At 37.6% G+C, this 21,269-nt stretch overlaps 1 protein-coding gene across 4 annotated transcripts in view; it reads right to left on the reverse strand.

Annotated features, from left to right (window-relative positions):
* Window positions 1-21,269, reverse strand: part of LOC134678794 (maternal protein pumilio) — a 354,476-nt gene that overhangs the window by 269,726 nt on the left and 63,481 nt on the right. For 3 of the 4 annotated variants that reach the window (XM_063537487.1, XM_063537488.1, XM_063537490.1), the window contains 4 exons: window positions 12,516-12,665; window positions 9,890-10,085; window positions 4,733-4,919; window positions 4,226-4,298 (listed from right to left, as the gene is read on the reverse strand). In XM_063537487.1, the coding sequence (XP_063393557.1) occupies window positions 4,226-4,298; window positions 4,733-4,919; window positions 9,890-10,085; window positions 12,516-12,665 (606 nt within the window). The remainder of the gene's footprint in view (window positions 1-4,225; window positions 4,299-4,732; window positions 4,920-9,889; window positions 10,086-12,515; window positions 12,666-21,269) is intronic. The other variant, XM_063537489.1, reaches the window with a different exon arrangement.

Below are 21,269 nucleotides of genomic sequence, written 5' to 3' on the forward strand. Positions count from 1 at the left end.
TTAACAATACGTTAAAACTAAAAATGGAAAAATAAAAACTTTTTACAAAAAAAGCAAACCAACTTCAAAAAGGATGAAATAAAATATCCTTTTTTGAGTCTATGCTTTACCAACTGATATGTTTGAAGTCGGTGCCAAGCCAAATTTTGTAGCATACCATGATTTTGGTGCACGAAAAAACGTGATTTACGCTTAATGTGCCGACAAACATGGTAGAGACTGCGCCAAGAAGGTTTGGTCGTGTGTTCTGAGGTGTATTCTTAGGTACCTACAGAAAGTACCTACGTTCATTGTCGTCGTGTAAGGCAATCCAGCGTAGGTACATCTTTATCGAATGGCACCAAAATCATGGTATGCTTCAAAATTTGGCTTGGCACCGACTTCAAACATATCAGTTGGTAAAGCAGAGACTCAAAAAGGATAATATTTTATTTCATCCTTTTTGGAGTCGGTTTGCTTTTTTTTGTAAAAAGTTTTTATAAGAGTAAGGAGTAAATTGCTCAAGAGAATATGACTGTCGAAGTTTGAACCTGGCTCGAGGACCATTACAATGTGACGTGGCTGTCAGGGTGCTATTTATTTTGTATGATTTTTGGGTGTTAGTACAGGCTCTCTAGAGCAATGTCGTATGCATAATTTGATTTCCGACACCTGTATAGGAGATATAATTATATTCAGGAGATCTCATCATTCGGTTTGAAGTTGAAGGATATTTTATTATATTTTTGCTATATGTAAAGCCTAACAAGTTCCTTTTTAGCCCTCGCCACGTTGCGGATTTTCGATGGAACTAATTTATTTTAATGGCAATTATTTTGTTTGACATCCGACATTGAAAGTCATTGAATGTCACCGATGTAAACAAATCGAAAATGATTGTAAATATTTCAGGATAATAATAGATTTTGCAATCAAAATGCCCAAAAAAATTCACACCGATGCTAAACAAATAATTTTAAATACATTAAAATACTTGCGACAGAAAAAGGATACGGGATTCAGTAGCATTCCATTAAACAATGTTGTGAAATTATTTGTTGACATGACGGGTACTGATTTTCATAGTGAGTTTGTAATAAACTGGTTAGTTTTGTACTAAATATGAATATTAATTATTAAATTATTATTTTTCTCATTTAAGGCGTCTTTAGTGCTATAATCAAAAATATTTATTATAAGAATGAGCCATTACCACCACGAGTGACTGAATCTGGTAAATATATATACGGAGGTCGAATATTTAGAATCAAATTATGGCGGATAGGTAAATTATTCATACTTAATTATCAACTAAACATGCTCTTTCGATTGGGTTTCGATTGGGAAACATACTTCTACAACTCACATGTACATAATTGTATACCTCACTCGCTCTTGCACGATGCCAATACACACTGTCCCGACTATTCATGACGTACACGTATTGTTGCTATATGTAAGCTGTTTGTAGCGACATTATATCAGGGCTAAAAAAGAACTTGTCAGGCTATATATAAAATTTACTTACGTAGACCCTATTGCCTAGGTTTTATTTTTTTATTTTTTTAATAAGGGTGTGTAATAAGGGTGACGACATTTTGACTAAAATACCAGTATCTCAGTTCTGCAATGGAATTCCGCTTGGTGCCGATAGAACGAAATGAAGTACAGAGTAGACATGTGCGCCGCGCCGCCGCGCCGCCGCCGCCGATAAATTTGACCGGCGTATAATCGGCGTGAGAAATTTTGATACCTATCGTGTCTTATTCCATATTGCGTAGTGAGTAGATAGTGTCAGAGGTATAATTTAAAGATCCCTATGCTTTTTCGCTTATTATTTGCCAGTGAAGCATATTAGCATCAATTTTGTCGTTGCGGTACGTGTTATCTGTGATAACGATTTAGCGTTAATTTAAACAAGATCTTGTTTCTGGATCTCAGGTTATTATTTGATATTTTATCGCACAGCTTTTTTGTAGAACGCATTTTGTTTTACATCAATAGTGTCTTTATTGTCAATTTAACCAGTGAACTAAAGTTAAGAAAATAGCAGGTTCATTAGGACATAAACATGCTATTTTCTTCTTAGAATCTCCAGCAAGCTGTCACCACGATTATAATTGCGTATTTTATGATTTCTCGTATGATGCTGGTGACACGCATGAGGGTCATCAATGTCATCATATGATAGATATGATTTATTTATCACATAATATACAATTTCATTTAAAAATACACACGATCAATTCTGTCATTTTATGGCGATTATCAGCTTCTTTTACTTATAATTCAATCAAAATTATAAAAGTCAGGTTAAAGCTTCGTAATAAGTTATTACTTATTACCTAAACAACTTAAATCACCAAATATCATCACTAAGCTAGCAGTAAAGAAAACAAAGTAGACCTTAATATTCTATAAAACGGGACATTCCAAAGACATTCTGTTGAGCGAATTAACCTGCCAGAGACGTTTACTTTCGAAAACGACGACATCTTTATTCTTACATACATTTCTGTTAAACTTCGGTTCAGACAAATGTAAAGTATTCATCATTATATCGTAACAAATCCTAGGTGAGGTAGCAGCTGGTCAAAGTCAATATAGATTTAAGGCAACCTAAAGATTTTTTTGTGGTTTATTTGAATTTCGCTTAAAAAGTAAGTAAAAATACTGCCTAGAATGTAGCGTTTTAAAGTATCCTTTTTAATTTAATATTTAAACATACCGTTGGTCTAACCGTTAGGTTGGTATTGGTAATAAATGGTTGCCAAGTGACACGCATAATATGCTTTGGATAGCCTAGTAAATACTCAGAAGGCTCTAATGTAGAGTTTCTACAGCCACGTTCTCATGCAATATCAAAAATTATGCCACGCCGATTTCACGCCGATCACGCCGCCGCCGCCGGTCAAAAAATCATCGGACGCCGCCGCCATTAGTATAATTGCTTTACATTTATAGTAAGATCGATATTATTTTTATGCTTAAAAACACAAAAAAGTGTGGACAAAAAAAAAGCATACTCATGTGCCTACTTTCCATGCCAAATATAGTAAATGTCTTTACGAAGGCAGAAATTAGAGCGCTAATAATATCCTTTTTAATCGACTTCCAAATTTCATAAGGAGGAGGTTATCAATTCGGTTGTATGTTTTTTTATGTTTTTGACGACTGGTCTGGCCTAGTGGGTAGTGACCCTGCCTATGAAGCCGATGGTCCCGGGTTCGAATCAGGATTCGAAAGAGCAGGAAAGGGCATTTATTTGTATGATGATACAGATATCTGTTCCTGAGTCATGGTTGTTTTCTATGTATTTAAGTATTTATATATTATATATATCGTTGTCTGAGTACCCACAACACAAGCCTTCTTGAGCTTACTGTGAGGCTTAGTTAATTTGTGTAAAAATGTCCTATAATATTTATTTATTTAACTCCATATCTCCGTCCTTACTGGTCTGATTGAACTATTTTGTGTATCTTTTTCAAAATTTTAGACCAAGTAGTTTAGGAGATAAAGGGGGGAATGGTCATTTTTCGGCTATTTTCTTAAATAACTTCGAACCTATGGATTTTGAAATTATAAATAAAATATGTCCATCTTTAGGTCAACTTAATTAGCCTAGTAGTTTCCGAGAAAATAGGCTGTGACAGACGGACAGACAGACAGACGCACGAGTGATCCTATAAGGGTTCCGTTTTTTTCCTTTTGAGGTACGGAACCCTAAAAAAGTGACATTTGATGAAGTGGAACTGCTGATGATGATCAGAACAGAACTCTTGAATGACGCATAGAACACGTTTGGCGATTTCGATTTCGACTTGGGACTGTGACTGGAGCTGGGACCCAGACCCAGACCTGGACTCGGACCCGAACAGAGACTCTGAGCCGGAGTCGGACCAGGACCTGGATCCGGGCTCTTATATGAACCTGAACCCGGACCTGGACTTGGACCAGGATGTAGACCTGGACCTGGTTCTGGACCCGGACCTTGACCCGGTTCGGTTGAGAAGTGGGTATTTTTTTTCTATTAAAGATTATTTACAATAAGTTACAAAGGGCGGGGCGGTACAGACACTGTGTACACATATTGGGTCAACTTAGGCCAATCTCAGCAACACATAACCGCGTCCCTTATATATTGGCCTACGTTGGCTTTCATTTTGTCACATATGTACTTACGCTTTTTTTGCATCCCAAAACGAAAGTAACGGTATCGTATTTTAAGACTAACGTTACGTACCAGGGTGAATTTGTGGATGTTGTGGATGCGGCAAACCCTGCAGTGGTGCTACTCCCAACATCCCAGGATGGTGCTGCAACATAACTTAATGTAAGTTGAAGATGTATTGAAGCAGACATTTTATTTATCTCTCGCCTTAAGCGAAAATCTGCTAGAAATTGTAAAGAACAGAATCAACTGACGTATAGTCAAACATTCAGCCTTCTTGTGAGAGTCAGGAGGGCGGGTGTACATCAACAAATGGAGCTGCGGTATACGTCAGGAGTTAGTGCTAGCGATGTGCCAAAAGTGGGCCAAAATTGGAGCAATGTGCTCTTTAAACTCCAGAGATATTTAAGAAATAAATGACGCCCGCCATCCTGACGACAGGTTGGCGGGTGTCATTTATTTCTTAAATTGAGTAAGCAGCCATTAGCTGGACGTCAGCAGTCGTAGTCGTATTAATTATTTATTAGTTTTATTAAGTCTTGTTAGAGAATCATCTCTCTGAATAAATGATATTCAAACCTGCGGATGGGATAGATGTGGTAAATGGTGTAATTGTGCTGGTGCGGGAGCCGGAGCCGGCATTGCGTGCGGAGGCAGCAGCGGGAATGCGGCGGCGTCTCCATTGCGGATGGCGCCACCAACAACCCCGCCTGTTCCACCGCCTTCCTCCTCAGCAGGAGATGGTTGCCGGGAACCTGGAGTGCGACTGAAACAAATATAACGAACGTCATACTAACACATACATCACATTACATTGTATCGCGGCTTTTCTTTTCAACTTTTTTCTACTCGTCGACTGTAATTCTTGAATTAAGATTTCGTATATCAAACTGCAATTAGGTACGTTTAATGTATGGGCTCCCAACTCAACTATAACATTCATTTCGAAACGGTTGAGTCAACTATAATGAAATTGACCAATCACAGCTGTGATTGCGATATATATATATATAAACAAGAATTGATAGTTTTAAATAAACAAGAATTGATAGTTTTAACTTTTAAAAGTATTAGATTTTACCTTAGTTACCCCCAAGTTTGGAGAAAAGGACTATATAAATGCCTCGGCAGGAATAGCATCACAAATAAATGACAGATTAGGGTATACAGGCCGCGTAGCCAAGATGCCAATCGCTTACGCGCCGTAGCGATCGAAACGCAACTGTCACTGTCGCGCTAATATGGAAGAGTGATAGAGAGACATAAAGGCTTGGCCACATACAGAGCGCGACGCAGCGCCGCGTCCGCGCCGCGTCCACGCCGCGACCGCGGCACATGCTAACAGGTTACCGACGTCAAACAGACTGCGTCCCGCCGATATCACGCCCCGCTTCTGTCGCGCCCCGCGCCGCGCGGCCCCTTGCGTCCGCGCGGCGCGTGCGCAGCGCTGCGCCGAGCGAACGCGGCGGCCCGCCGCGTCGCGCAAGGTCACATCAGTAGGATCGGACGTTAGGCAGCGAGCGGTGCGCCGCGTTCCCGCGCGGCCGCGCCGCGTTCACGCGCGCCTTGAGGGCGTGTTGAGAGCGTGAGGCCGGCGCGATCGGCGCGCGCCCTGTTTGACCAGGCTTCGCGTCGGCATCACGCGGCGCTGCGTCGCGCTCTGTATGTGGCCAAGCCTTAATGCTTTTCGATGTCGAAGCGATAGCGATTGTAACCTTGGCTAGGCCGGCAGTGTGGAAAGATAAGTCGGGCCCTGGAGGGAAACTACCTTAAATCCTTAAGCTGGCTTATTTTACTTAAAGGAGACATTCCTTTATTTTTAAAAAGAAACAAAACTGCATTCAAAGATTTTTCCTTTTTTTCTTCAATTTTGCTTGTCAAAAATTTTTTGAGTACTGAATATTAGATTATATGGATATTTTGTACGACAGACGAGTGTAAGACCTAATGTTTCTTGGAGAAATGTTATCATTAACATTAACTGTATCGACTAGTAGAATAAAATTGCGAGTTTTTATTTTTTGGAATTTTTAGTCGGTTCGAGTCCCGGGCGAGGCAAGCGAGTTTTAGAAAATCTTTGAATGCAGTTTTGTTTCTTTTTAAAAATAAAGGAATGCACTGTAAAATGTAACCACCTTTAAGTAAAATGAGCCAGCTTAAGGATTTAAGGTAGTTTCCTTCCAGGGCCCGACTTATCTTTCCACACTGTATATTTCATATACCGTCCTACTATATAAATTATAAAATCAACTTTGATGGTTGTGGTTGGGTACATACTTTTTTTTCACCTCTTCGAACTGTTTTATGAAATTGTTTTTTTTTCTGTTTGAGATATAATAATCAATAAGGCGAGCAGTTCCGACCATATTGTTCGAGTTGCTGAGGCGAAAACATCATTGAAGTGGTCAATATAGTTATTTACGATACAAGTGCGGAAAAGAGGAACTATTCGCACGTGTATCGTACAACGTTTTACAGTACATATGATACGGCCCTTTACTTTAACCTTTTGACATATACACGAAAAGTGCTGTGTTTCTCGCACTACTGCGGAAAAGTAGGACCATATGTACTGTAAATATATTTTTACCACACCAGCTCGGAAAGGCTTACTTTACACTTCAAAAACTGATAGCAAAGTTGCATTTTATTCACGTGTGAGGCAAAGTAATCATAATCAAATGCAAATTTTGACTTGTTTTCTTATGTTTGCTGGTATAAATGCCTTTTAATAATATTTAATAACATTTATTTGGATTTGATTTGGCTTGATTTTGTTTGATATTTTACATTTTATATTTGGTTCGGGTTGGTGTTGTGAAATTTTTTTGTGTTTCGCCCGGGGGAAATTTTTGTTTAACCCTCGTGCTTTGAAACCCTCGCAACGCTCAAGGTTCCGTTTTTAGAACCACTCGCTACGCTCGTAGTTCATTTTTGGAATATTTCGCTTGTTCGGATTAAACACCAACTTTGCCCCCTTGTAAAACAAATAACTATTTCTCCCTTGCACTAATCAAAACACTGAGTCACTGACAATAGTATTACTGCAATGTTCTGCCACCAGAGTGCACTCTAGCCACAGACTACACAGACACCGCACCGCAATATGAAGCGTTTAAAAAGAGCACGGGTTCACCACACATATGTATAGTTTTACTTGTAAAATGCTACGAATCTAGCAGCACAATAAAGTTGTATTCTACCACACCTCGGACACTGGCGATCAAATGTATGAAACAAACGCGTTCCTACGCACACAGTATAAGCTCGTGTAGGTGAACGCGTACCATGCTTGTGTGAGTGAGATAAGACGTGCTAGGGTTCCCGCCATTTTACAAGCTTTTATTTAGTTTCACCTGACCGTTGTCTGTCTGTGTGTAATCAAATCTTGCAAGTTAAATTTGATCCACTTCCCGGTTTCCGATTGAGCTGAAATTTTGCATGCATGTATACATCGGATGACAATGCAATATTATGGTACCATCGAGCTGATCTGATGATGGAGACAGGAGGTAGCCATAGGAACTCTGTGATGAAACAACGTAACCTAATTGTGTTAGGGGTTTTTAGAAATGTCTCGATGAGTATTAGTTGTCTGTCGAAAGAAAAGTACAGTATAAAAGCTTGTACCAAAAATGAAATTTTTGCCAAAAACTTAGTTGTCAAGTTCGATGACCTCAATGACTCTAAACTCATTGCGCGAATTAGGAAGAAATAAGAATCGTATTATGCTTTAAGGTGGGTATCTAAGCTCGATTTATACAATAGTTTCCTATTTTGAATCAGTATAAATATAAATAAATATAAATATTATACAAACAAAGTTATAAGTTATTATATAAACAAAGTAAAAAACTTTTTGTAAGGAAATTCAGGTCACCAAAATATTACGTAATTTGAAAACATGATTTTTTGTTCATATAGATATTGTGTTGTTTTCAGTATGATCTGATAGGTTTTGTAAATATTTGTTTAATATCAGAATATTTTACATGGCCTCCGCTCTGCGCACCGCGTCGTCGCGTCCTTGCCAGCCGGTAACTGTGAGGCTTCGAGCAACACCGGCTTCCGACATGTCGGAAGGGAGGGGCCCAAGCGATATCTCGCCGTACAAATCTTTCTGCCATTTTTCGCGGGGGGAAAGGTGCACGTCGCATTTCTCACACACTTACATACAAAATCCAATCTGTAATGGCGACACAAATACATAGAAAATGACACACGTCAAAGACAAATCTTGCAAACCTCGATCTCTTTTTGTGTACGGACGAGTGACTAGTGTCACAACTCACAACACACACACGAGAGATGAGAAGTCGGATTTGTCGCTCGACCGATCCGCAATTTGTACTGAGCGAGCAAAATCGATAAATCCAACAATTACTTGAGACTAAAATATAATAATTGTATTTAAATGTAATTTAACGTATGATATGTAAAAAAAAATATTACATGTGAAATGTAACACTTTCTTTTTGTAAATTTGATGTCCCCGACCTCTTTTTATAACAAAAAACCGAGCAAACAGGCATTTTTGTGCAGCAGTGCTCACGCGCGCGTCTGGACTTGGTCTAGTGAAAAATCCAAGTGCAACTAGTTTTATTACCCGCGCTAGATTAAATTGACGCGCTAATCTTGTACCTCGGCAGAGGGGAAATAGTGCGAATGCCGCCTCCCTTCCGTGTTGCTCGAAGCTGTGAGGTAACCGAGAGCGAGTGGGCGGCACTTTCAACGGGAGGCAGGGAGTGTCCATACTGTACGTTAGTACTCTTTATTATACTGTGATTCTACGCTATTTTATACTATAATAATCCAAGAGCACTCCTAAAGCTTAATAATTATAAATATTATATAAATACTCTATTAGTGGTCCTAATTGTGAGGGCAACTAAGCGGTTGCGGTTGCTATACTAAATTTGTACGGGAGAGCATATGTGTGGTGACCACAATTGATTTATGTGCTGCGCCTAGTAGTTGAGCTGGTCTGTGACTCTAGCGCACATCCTAAACTAAACCATAGGGTAACTTGTACATACTACGCCTTAAACAGTTTTTTGACAAGTTTTCACAGATAATTGATGCGAATAAATATGACATAGATGCATCAAGGCATTTGTTTACTAAGACCTACCGCGAAACGCAAAAAAATAAATTTCATTATCTACTTCTCTATCGTTCGAATATGCAAGAGTGATAGAGAAGCAGATAACGAAATTTCGATTTTCATATTACGCAGTAGACCAATTGAATGTGCTTACATGCACGCGCACGCGCACGTACGCAAAGTTTTATGTAATATTCCCTATTAACAGTAATAAGTAAATAAAGAGTGGTAACTCCATAAATCAGTTTTCTAACCAATACGCGCATTATCTCGTATTCGACATCTAGCGTAAACTAGCGGAATATATCAGTATTACTAGTGGACAATAGATGTCGCGGCGAAAACAAACTCTTAATGCTTAACAATTTTCAGCTAATATTATAACCGGATTACTCGAAACTCTATTTTCAACTCCTAATATTAGTTGTTAATTGTTTGAGCAGTACATTTTTCGTCAGTAGCGACACTTGTGACATCTGGTGTCAAGTAGCGGTACTGATAGTTCCACTACTTGACGTTAGATGTAGTGTAGACTACGAAATAACGCGCGTTTTGGTGAGAAAACTGAGTTACCACTCTTTATTTACTTATATTAATTACTCTATCTATGATATTAAGTTACGTTTACTCACTTGAAAGCCTTATCATCTTCTTGTCCATTATGAAGACCATTAGGTAATGGAGCATGCTCATGCAATTCGTGGAGATCTTTTTCAAATGGTGACGCAGATTTGTCCTCGGGTCTTTCTTCTAAAACCATACCCCGCAGTCCCGCAACTACGCCAGCCACTTTTTCACCTCCTCCAACGGTTGAAACTCCACCAGCTTCTGTGCAAATTTAATGTGTGCATAAGAAAGCCAGTAAATTAAATATAGCACATATTTTTAGTAAATATATACTTTAAATTAAATAAAAAAGTTATTTCAATAATCAATAGTTTCTTAATAAGAACTACAATAAGCTAGAATTATAAGTATTAAAAACCTGGTCCCTTTTTCGGTATTTTAAAACTATAAATTAGTGACATAATTTAAAAAAAAAGCTATGAATCCCTAGTTTTTTTTTTCACAATATATTAAAGTTCCGTCACACAGGCGCGTTTTCTGGGCGGGGCGTGAGTTTTATATTTAAAACCGGCGCGCCCCGCTCACGCGCCGCCCGGAAAACGCGCCTGTGCGACGAAGCCTTAACTCCCGCGGGAACAATATAGGGCTATATTATAGGCCTTTGTCCTTCAGTACTGCATGAAATAAGGTCTATTGCTCGAAATAAATCTCATCTCAATCGTTTCTCGTTTATTGGTTGGTTAAACAACCTGGTTTATAATAAAACCAGGGCTGGCTTGAAGACTTTCAAGGTGCAAACTGCACCAAATCGTCGAGATAAACAAAACCAGTCTGCAAAAACTAGAACTCGTAAGCTGTATGAAGAAATTTTGACGAAACACAGTTGGGTTATCATGGACGACGAAACCCATGTCGTGGCTGATTATAAACAGTTACCTGGCCAGGAATTCTATACAACATCGGATAAAGGCGGTCTTTCCGACAAATTTAAGAGAAAAAAAGTGTAAGGGCCCCCCCACATCTAGCGTCTTTCGAGCGTCGGCGTCTGTCGGCGTCTGGTCAGCGCTATGGAAAATGACGTCGCTGCGCAGTTGCGTCGACGCTGCGTCGACGTTGCGTCGAGCAGCGGCCATAGAATTGTAGACGCCGACGCTCGAAAGACGCCAGTGTGGGGGAACCCTAAGTTCCCTAAAAAATGTTTAGTTTGGCAAGCATTGTGCACATGCGGTTGCTAGTCAAAGTTTCGTTACAACCGGCATAGTAAAACAAAATATTTACATCAAAGAGTGCCTTCAAAAGCGACTTTTGCGTTTTATTCAGAGTCATACCGAGCCTGTAGCATTTTGGCCAAACCTTGCCTCTTGTCACTGTGCTAAAACACCAATGGCATGGTACGAGAGCAATGGCGTGGTAGTAGTACCAAAATCGATGAACCCACCAAACTGTCCCGAACTTCGGCCGATCGAGACATATTGGGCTCTCGTAAAGCGAAAGCTTAAAAATACGCACAAGGAATCAAAGGATGTTAATTAATTCAAATAACAGTGGCGTTTGGCAGCAAATTCTGTGTCCCAGACTACTGTGCAAAGACTGATGATGGGTGTAAAGAGAAAAGTGAGGAAATTCTCCAGAAAGCCGTTAGCGTCCTAAAGTATATAGTGTAAAGTTAATATATAATATAGGCATTTGTATTATTTTTTCATACCTCTATAAACATTTGTATGTGGCCAGATTTTATCGTATACAGTCTTTTAAAGTACTATTTTTTTTCGCTAGGATCACAAGATATGGCCGCTAGGTGGCGACAGCGCCACGCGTGGCTTATGGCTAGCCGCCAAAATTGGTGTGGAACGGATGTACTTTTAGCTACCTGTAGCAAAGCGGCGAAATCGCGGAGTGAGCCACGCCTGCTATTTATCAATCGATTTGTATAATAAACTATTTTTTAAACGTAATAAGTGTTTCAGATTTCTACTACACTTTTTAAAAAACTAGTAATTAATAAAAAAATAATACGTTTTTCAGTTTTTTTTACTTTGTCCTTTTTTTGTCGGAAAGTGCATTGTTTTTGGTTTATAAATAGATTCCTCATATTTCATTTATCCGAAAATGATATATCACATGCCCTAATCCTCAGAGGATATAACCAACGGAGACGCCATGTCTATACTTTTCGGTACAAAATACTCTGCCGTTTTTTGCGGGGGAGGGGCAAATGTATACGTAACGTAAACTTAGCCAAGTCAGATAAACGTCATTCAATACATATGGTTGACAAGTCGTTGACCATTGGCCGCCTATTTTCGACAGAGGGGAACGCCTATTAATGACCACTCCGTTTGGTTATATTCTCTAAGCCCTAATAGGTATAGTTTTAGAGAAATGTTGCTCCAAGTGAAGCGCGGCAGCGTCGAACTAGTAGTGTACGCCATTATTAACATTATTATTAACACCACCTTATCAGGTTTAAATAGTTTTGGTTATCTTCAAAAATGTATTAGAGTGGCATATTCTTTGAGAAAATAACTTCATTGAAGCTCGAGAATACACCTGATTTAAAAACTTACGGTGTATAAACCAAACAAAGAAAACTATAATAATTTGACTATGTAACTGTAATGTCAGGCCCTACAACAATTGCAGCAACACATTCCCGGGAGAATGACTACATTAATAACTTCCTTCACATACCTGTAGGAGATCCTCCCAAGACGTATTCCACCATCTTTACGCCAAGGCCAGCTGTATCACGTGGCGATAAGATACTTCCAGCATCACCGCCTGGAAATGCGACACCCCTACGAGTGCCAATCATCGGAACGCCAACATTATGTTCTATGGCTAGAAATATAAAAATAAATTGTTTCTATCAATAGAAATTATTTTTTTCAAAACTAGCCGTAAGAAAAAAACTTTCAACGCAAATTTGACCCCCTTAGGGTCGGATGCTTAAGTTAATAATTTACGTTTTATCCCTGACTTATAAATACTTAGTGTGGTCATAACTTTACAAACTCTGTCACTTCTGTTCTGTGTGTTCTGTCACAAAGGTTTTGACTGATAAAATGTAACAAAGCTTTTAATAATAAAATATAGTCATTAATCCAGTAACTTTGTAGACTTTTGTAACATTAGGTTCGTTTGCGTCAAATCCGGTAGTTCTGATTTTGCAGACTTGTTTATGATGTTAGCTCAAAGAATAATCCAAGTTTGTGACCTCGGGCGCACTTTGTGAGGACTCGATAAAACCGCTAAACTATCCAACTTTTTTTAGATTTGGGCGATTATAACTAGAGATGCCACGAATATTCATCAACTATTCGGTATTCGGCCTGTTCGACAATTTTGCAGAATATTCGGCATTCGGTCGAATGGTAGTTAACATTCTGTTGCATCTACCTAAAGAGAAAAATAACACATTAAAAATAACCAAAACAAAAAACAGATAATCCAATAATACATTGTATTCTTAGAAAGTTGTTAAATTAAATACTAAAATACTAAGACCCATTTTTGAGCATTTGTTGATAATAAAATATTTTTTCACGCCACTGTTCGGAAATGTGGCAATAGATGGTCTAAAACCAAGCTGGAAAGTAGGCAATAGCTGTAGCACCTGAACCACCACTACTACAATGTTTCATTGTTATCATCATCTGTCATTGGTGACAGTTCGCTACAGCAATGAGTATCATTTAAAACATAAAAATCAATAAAAGGTCTTTTATTGCGCAACATCTTCCTTCATAAATAAAATTAGGTTATTCATAGAACCAATTTCTTGTTTAAAAAAAAAGAAATGTCAAAACCATTCACTTCATTTTTTTTAACAATTATCCATTCAGTTCACGCTTAAGGCGTTTTTTACTTTTGTAGCTGTTTGTGGTTTTTTTAAGCAAAAACGCTTCTAAGTTTGGAGTCTGTTTGAAGCCAGAGATGGGCAAAATGTAATCGACTAACGATTAACGATTAAGACTAAAAGAATTAATTGCGACTGACGATTGAAAACGACGACTGATCAATCGTAGTTGTATAGAGTGCAACTAATTTAGTTGCAACTAAATTAGTTGCCGATTGATTACGGACAACTAATTTTTGTAATCGACTAATTAGTTAGACTATTTTTTCCGCGACTAATGTTAGAAGCAAATTAAATGGAAAACCTCGGTATGGCTATGTTGACAGCCAGCAGATTAGGACTTATTAACGCATGTATAAAAATGAAATAGCACATGTGTTACTTGCGATATTTTGACCATTTTTATGGAGTGTAAAATTTCTCTTATCTAAGGGTAAATAAAGATTGGGTACTTTGTGCATTGACACTTAAAACACAATTTTATAAATAAAACTTTGTATTTTGTTGTTAATCAATGTCAATCGTAAAAATAATAATTAAAATAAAAAAAATATCAAATCAACGTTCTATATACGATAAAATGTTCATATCATATGTTATGATATAAAACATTAAAAAACACAGTTATAATAAATCAAACTTTGTATATGAAACATTCAAAGCAAAAAGTATCAAAAAATCAAAAAAGCTTATAAATAATCAACATGTTTGTACATACATCATAACATTATGCATGCTCAATTAAAATTTGCGAAGTATGTTTTGCATTTGTGACATTTACTTATTATTTAATCAGTGAGTAATATAAGTAATATAAATTTAATCAGTGAGTAATATAAAAAAAATGTTTATAATTAATAAAACAGACACATTTCCAATATTGTGATAGGTTTAAAAATAAAGGATATAATCATTGGTAAATATTTTTTTACTATGTACTTTCTTTACCCATTATATATAAAGTATAACATTCAATACAATATATCAAGCTCTGCATATAATAAACTACATAATCAAAATTTGCTCATAAATATAATCATATAAATGTACTTAAAAATTAGAGTACTCACAACAAATACAACACGAGTAAAATAATCTATAGAATATGTTTACTTTTTTAAGTTCGTTTTCAATACTACTCTTTCTTCAAATAGATGATCTGAGAGCCTATTTTATTTAGGGAGATTCATCATTGTGGCATATGAAAAAACTCTCTCGACAGATGCTGAAGATGGCAAGGGTAGTGACATAGTTTTAATATAGATTTAACCGTGAAATTTAGTCGATTGAAACTAAAACTAATTTAGTTGTTAGTTGTACATTCTCACAACTAATTTAATCGCAACTAAATTAATCGCGATTAAAAAATGACGATTGATATTTTTAATCGATTGATTAGTTAACTAAAAAGTTAATCGATTAATGCCCATCTCTGTTTGAAGCAAATAACAGAAAAACGCCTCTTAAAAGTAATAAAAAAAGTAAAAAAGGCGGGACCTGAAAATACTTAGGTACTGAATTGGATAGTGTAAATTGTGTTTGACTAAAAAATATAAGAAACGCGTATCTACGCTCGCTATAAAAATGAGTTCTTCTAGTGAAGAAAATGATATTCATACGCTGACGCCTACCGAAATTCGAGAGACAGAACAGGCAGTGGCTGGTAATGGGCTACCAGGGAAATCGCGGGCTAGTACTTATAGTTATGCAAATATTTTCTTATTTCCTCGCAGTAGTCGTGATAAGCACTATGTAATGCCTCGGCCGGAAACGCTAAAGATGGACTCGTATTATTTGAGGGGCTCCACTAACTTGTCGGCCCTCAAACGCACTCGTCCATCTTTTAGCGGTTTTCCGTCCTCTCCTACAATGTACTATATTTGTATCATGGGTGATTTGATCGACTCCAACTACATTCATCTGTTCAGCTTTGTTGGCAAACACTCATGCATCTCATAATCGGCGCTTATAGGGTAATTCGCCAGTAACTGGCCGTCCTAAACTAAAATAAAAAAGAATTCTATTCACTTATAAACAGAATTCATTTTAGTATAAGGTTTCAATAACTTGCCAGCTTTCAATAAACGGCCTCCTTATTTTTCATTTCTTTCAATAACCGAAACCGAATTTTGGTTTCGGTTTCGGCCATTTTCGGTCAAAAATCATGTTTCGGTCGTAGTTTCGGTTTCGGCCAAAAAGCGGCCGGGCCGAAAGTTATGAAATTGTACACTAGAAAATGTAGATTGTAGAGTGATGTATTTAATTAAGAAAAACACCTTGTTCTACCACAGATAAAATTATGTAAATACATTCATTATGTAACTTACTAAAGAGGCAAGCTTTGGTGAAAAATTTGTAGGTGTCGCTGACGTGAAAGTAATAAAAGATATTTATTGAAAAAAAAATATTTATTTTTTTGTCTTTTTTGTATGGCAATATATCCTATAATTAATGTCATATAACTGTCTTTACTATATGCACATTATACGTGACGCACGTCAAAATCGGATGGCTAGAAGAAATATATTGAAAAAAAGATCATAATATTTCGTTTTATATGTTTTATTTTAAAACTAAACTTTTGGGGGCTCAAATTTTTCATACTTGTACCCATAACAAAGCCACATCATCGAAAAAAACAAGCCGAAACTCGCTGGGGCAAATTCACTTAGCTTATCCTGCCATGGCCTTTATTTATGACGTTTTGCAACCTTCTTATTTTGGCAAATATATTCCGACCCAGCCGGGCATGCATATTGTGAAGGGGGGTATTCCATCTGTCCAATCTCGGTCCAATGTATATTTGCGTCTCACATTTTGCTTAATGAGAGAGTGAGACGCAATGCATATTGGACAAAGATCTTAAACAAGTAGAATACCACCTCTTAAATATTTGTTTAAACTCGAACCGGCCGGGGCAATCGGTCCGCCGGCGCCGTGTATTCAATACCCGAACGGAGTCGAAGTCCGCGGATCCGGAGCCGAGTGAAGATACGGAGCCGAACGCACTACACGAGCACAGATCTTGACGGGTTCGTGTAATTTGGAGGCTTAGCACCGCCGGGGCTAATAACACGGATGCACGGGTTGGCGTGTAGCACGGATATCGGGAGCCCTAGATGAAACCCGGCCACGCATCATGTGGTAAATCTTTTAAATGAATGTACATTTTCAAGCACGACTTTTCCCTTAATCATTTGAGGTTATCAAACTACACAATAGAATAAGAAACATAATATAAAGACAGGTTGTCTGTGACTAAGCGGTGTGGTACTATACAGCACGTCCACTAGGGTGGAGCGAAATCCAAAATTCTGGAATATAGCAATGGAACCCCTCTAAAAGGATGTCTATTTTTTTATTATTTAAGGGAAAAATAATTTAAAAAATATTGGTATATACTTTTAGCCCTTTACTATTCGATTATATATCGCACAATATATGTATATTTTTAATAAATTTAATTTAGGCTTATTTTATTTAAAACAAGTTTTATTAATTAAACAACATCTTTTTCTTACAGACATACTCAATTCCTATACTTATTTTTGTTTATAACGTATATTTTTATGACACGGACACGGTAAAACCACGAAAATACGGGTTTATTGGAAAATGGCCTTTAACCCGGATATTGTGCACAAATTGGAGTTTACAACCCATAACAGAATCGTGAAAACTATTTTGAACAAGATAAGATATTCAAAATAATACTTATATAAGTATATATATATGCCTAACATACGTGTGAACATGACCCAAAAAGTGCGTAAGCGACGCCGAAGGGCGAAATTTGACGCTTATTTAAACATATAAGTAACCCTTTTTTTGCAGTAAAATGATACTTTTCGCAATCAATAACATCGTTACTTTGACACAAGGATGTCGAAAAAAAAATAACTCATATAATTTTATTACACTGTAGTATTTTCCTTGTTTTGCATGAAATTGCTGTTTAATATGAAATGTTGAAATTATATTATTGCATAAATATTGAAAAATGCACTAACATTTTGGTAAAAACATATTATACGCTAAATATTATATAATTTCAATAAAATGTACACATATTAGTGAAATAGTATATTTTAATAAACGATGAAAATTTAGCTTTATTAATTTCTTTAGCGGCTGAGTAGAGGGCTAAAAGTAGTGTTGATTTTGAAACTTGATATAATCACTATAATCTACATGACAAACTGCAACTTTTGGTACCGGTTCCACATTGATAATCAAATTTTTATTTTTTTCCATACAACGACGCTCCACCCTAACGTCCACGGATGATTTTATTATTTCTTTTGCGGTACATATTCATGAAAAGAAATGTACTTTTTTTACTTATGTTTTTTAAAAATGTACTCGCACGGTTTTGGCATAGCGACATACAGGTCGTGGTCGTGCTGTGTAGATACTGCCTGGCACGACCACACTATATTATGGTTAATTTAATGATCAAATGAATACAAAACAAATGTACTCAAATTGTACTCTCTACAAGTACATCAAAATGTGACAGTGGTACTGCAAAAATCGCTGTGATGGTTAAAAAAGGTGAACCTAAGGTCAGATTAAGCCCGATTTGCTTGCAAGTGGACAGTAGGCCTTAATCGTTTTCGTACCTCGCACACTCTAGTTGATAATACGCATCCACAAAGACGCCATACAGTGCGCACAGAAGAAGTTATTGCTGCTGTGGAGCGTAGTGTTGAAGAGGATCCGAATGACGATTTGCCATCGTGCACAGCAATTGGAACTTTTCCCGTAATGGTCCTGTGAACTGGCCTCCACGATCGTGTGATCTCGATCTCACACCTATGGATTACTTTCTTTTGGGATATGTGAAATCGGGTGTCATTCTGAATCCCTAACGTTTGTCCTAAAGTCACTTGCTCTAACTGGTTCGTCCTAATGGGCACATGCCCTAACAATCAATTGTCATAACGATTATTTTCCATAATGTAATGGTTAGCCGAAGAATCATTTATCCTAAGCATTTATACCATAACTATCAAGATCCCTAAAGTTTTTTACCATATTTTCGAAATCCCTAACAATGTTTGGCATAAAGTAACATGCTCTAACTGTTTTGACCTAATGGCTATTGCCCTAATGATCTATTATCATAAGTATCATAACAGTTACTTTTCCTATTGATCAATTATCATAACAATTATTTTCCATAATGAATGGTAACGAACTGTTGCCACAAAAGTGGGTTAGGTTAGGTTAGAACCGCGACTCTCGCAAAAACGAACTGCTGCCACAAAAGTGGGTTAGGTTAGGTTAGAACTGTGACCCTCGAAAAAACGAACTGCTGCCACAAAAGTGGGTTAGGTTAGGTTAGAACTGTGACCCTCAAAAAAACGAACTTCTGCCACAAAAGTGGGTTAGGTTAGGTTAGAACTGTGACCCTCGAAAAAACGAACTGCTGTCACAAAAGTGGGTTAGGTTAGAACTGTGACCCTCAAAAACCGAACTGCTGCCACAAAAGTGGGTTAGGTTAGGTTAGAACCGCGACCCTCGCAAAAACGAACTGCTGCCACAAAAGTGGGTTAGGTTAGGAACTGTGACCCTCGAAAAAACTAACTGCTGCCACAAAAGTGGGTTAGGTTAGAACTGTGACCCTCAAAAAAACGAACTGCTGCTACAAAAGTGGGTTAGGCTAGGTTAGAACTGTGACCCTCGAAAAAACGAACTGCTGTCACAAAAGTGGGTTAGGTTAGGTTAGAACTGCGATCCTCGCAAAAAGTGCTGACATTGGTTAGGTTAGGAGGGAAATTTAAATTAGGACATACGAGTAATGGTCAAGAAACGATAGGCTAAGTAAAATTAGGTAACATGATGGTTAGGATATAAAAATTTTAGGCCTAACAATAATTAGGAAAAAAAATAATTATGCTACATAACATTAGGATAAATACTCAATATGGAAAGTGCCATTAGGGAAAAACATATTAGGACAAAAAAAATCGGCCAGTCGATAATAGGGAAACCAAAATTAGGGTATACAAGTGTTAGGACAATTGATCATTATGACAAACAATATTAGGGAATGCAAAGATAGGAGAAAAAGCTTTAGGGATCTGAATCCGTAGACCTATGATATCACGGATCTATATCTGTATATAGATCCGTGAAATCATAGGTCTACGCAGATAAACCATTGACGTTGGATCATTTAAAAGCCAACATTCGCCGCGTTATTGCCAATATACGGCCCAGTTGCTCGAAAAACTAGTCGAAAATTGGACTTCCCGATTACGCTTCATTCGAGCCAGCCGTGGCGCCTATATGCCCGAAATAAATTTTAAGAACTAATGCCATAAGAATATCTTTTAAATAAAACCAATACCATGATAGTAAAATTCATTTTGACGTGTTTTATTTCATTTAGAATTGGTATTTCAAAAAAACACCCTTTAGAAGTCACTAGGAGCCGGGTCGTGACTATACGGCGGGTGGCGAATTTCCTCAATGCCACACTTTGCAACAGCAGCCTTGGTAATTAAAGCAGTGTGAATGGGCGCATCGTAGTAGAGAAGGCGCACACCTCTGGTAAGTTTTGCCCGAAGTGTGTGCTTGATCACCTCTCGTAATTGTTGTTTAAGGGTAGAGTAGGAGTTGCCAGTCACCGTGGTATTACTTTCTTTTATGTCCATCAACAGTATTCCTTATGGTAGCCATGGTCTTTTTTACTGGACTGCGTTACCTTCGCCTTTCGAGGCCGCTGTTCACTAAGACGACGCCACTCCTTCGATTCTCTTTTATTTATAGAGGGAATCATAGCACAAAACCATTGTTTCGACCCCAGTAACAACTAACTATTGGCATCCAAAACTTCCTGAGAGCACGCTTTTCGTTCACTTCGCTGTAAGCTTGAAAAAAAGTTTACACCACAGACTTAAATATACCCTAGATGAAGCAAATGTCACGATTTGTATTGAAACCAAGCGTGCCGACTTTTTACCACCTACTGTGACGTCACAGCCGCAATTTAGTGATGGGAAATCCTAACCGATTCAAAGACACCAATGCCCCTCTGCCCCGCTACGATTCAACTGTCTTGCTCATACTCATAGATTTTATATCTGCGGTCTCCCTCGCTCACTCCCCGCTCCCCCACAAACCACGTCAAAAATCACAAATCGATTGTCATGAATGACATCGATTTTCTGACAGACGAAAGATAAAGACAGACGGAAGATAAAAACAGACGAATGACCCCTTCTTCCCAACTTTTCCCTTCAATGAAACTGGTATTTTCAAAATCTTTCATATTTACAATCAAAAACGCTCAAAGCAAACGCGCAATGTAATGTAAATATAGTTTTGTAACGTTAATCTATAGCTACTTAGGTATATTATTGGAATCATAATTTGGAATACTTAAAAAATTGTTATAAAATTAATTTACGCATAATATCATTTTAAAATTACTTACATGTGATAGGAAATATGTCCTTGCCCTTGGGTGCTAGCAATTTTTGGGCTGTTGCAGTTAATTATCACGCAACGAGGAATTTTTTAATTTTTTACGGACTACCGGCTGCAACAACTGGCGCGCGTGGAATGTCAATAGCGAC

This window comes from Cydia fagiglandana, chromosome Z (genome assembly GCF_963556715.1).
Source record: "Cydia fagiglandana chromosome Z, ilCydFagi1.1, whole genome shotgun sequence".
Taxonomy (NCBI): domain Eukaryota; kingdom Metazoa; phylum Arthropoda; class Insecta; order Lepidoptera; family Tortricidae; genus Cydia; species Cydia fagiglandana.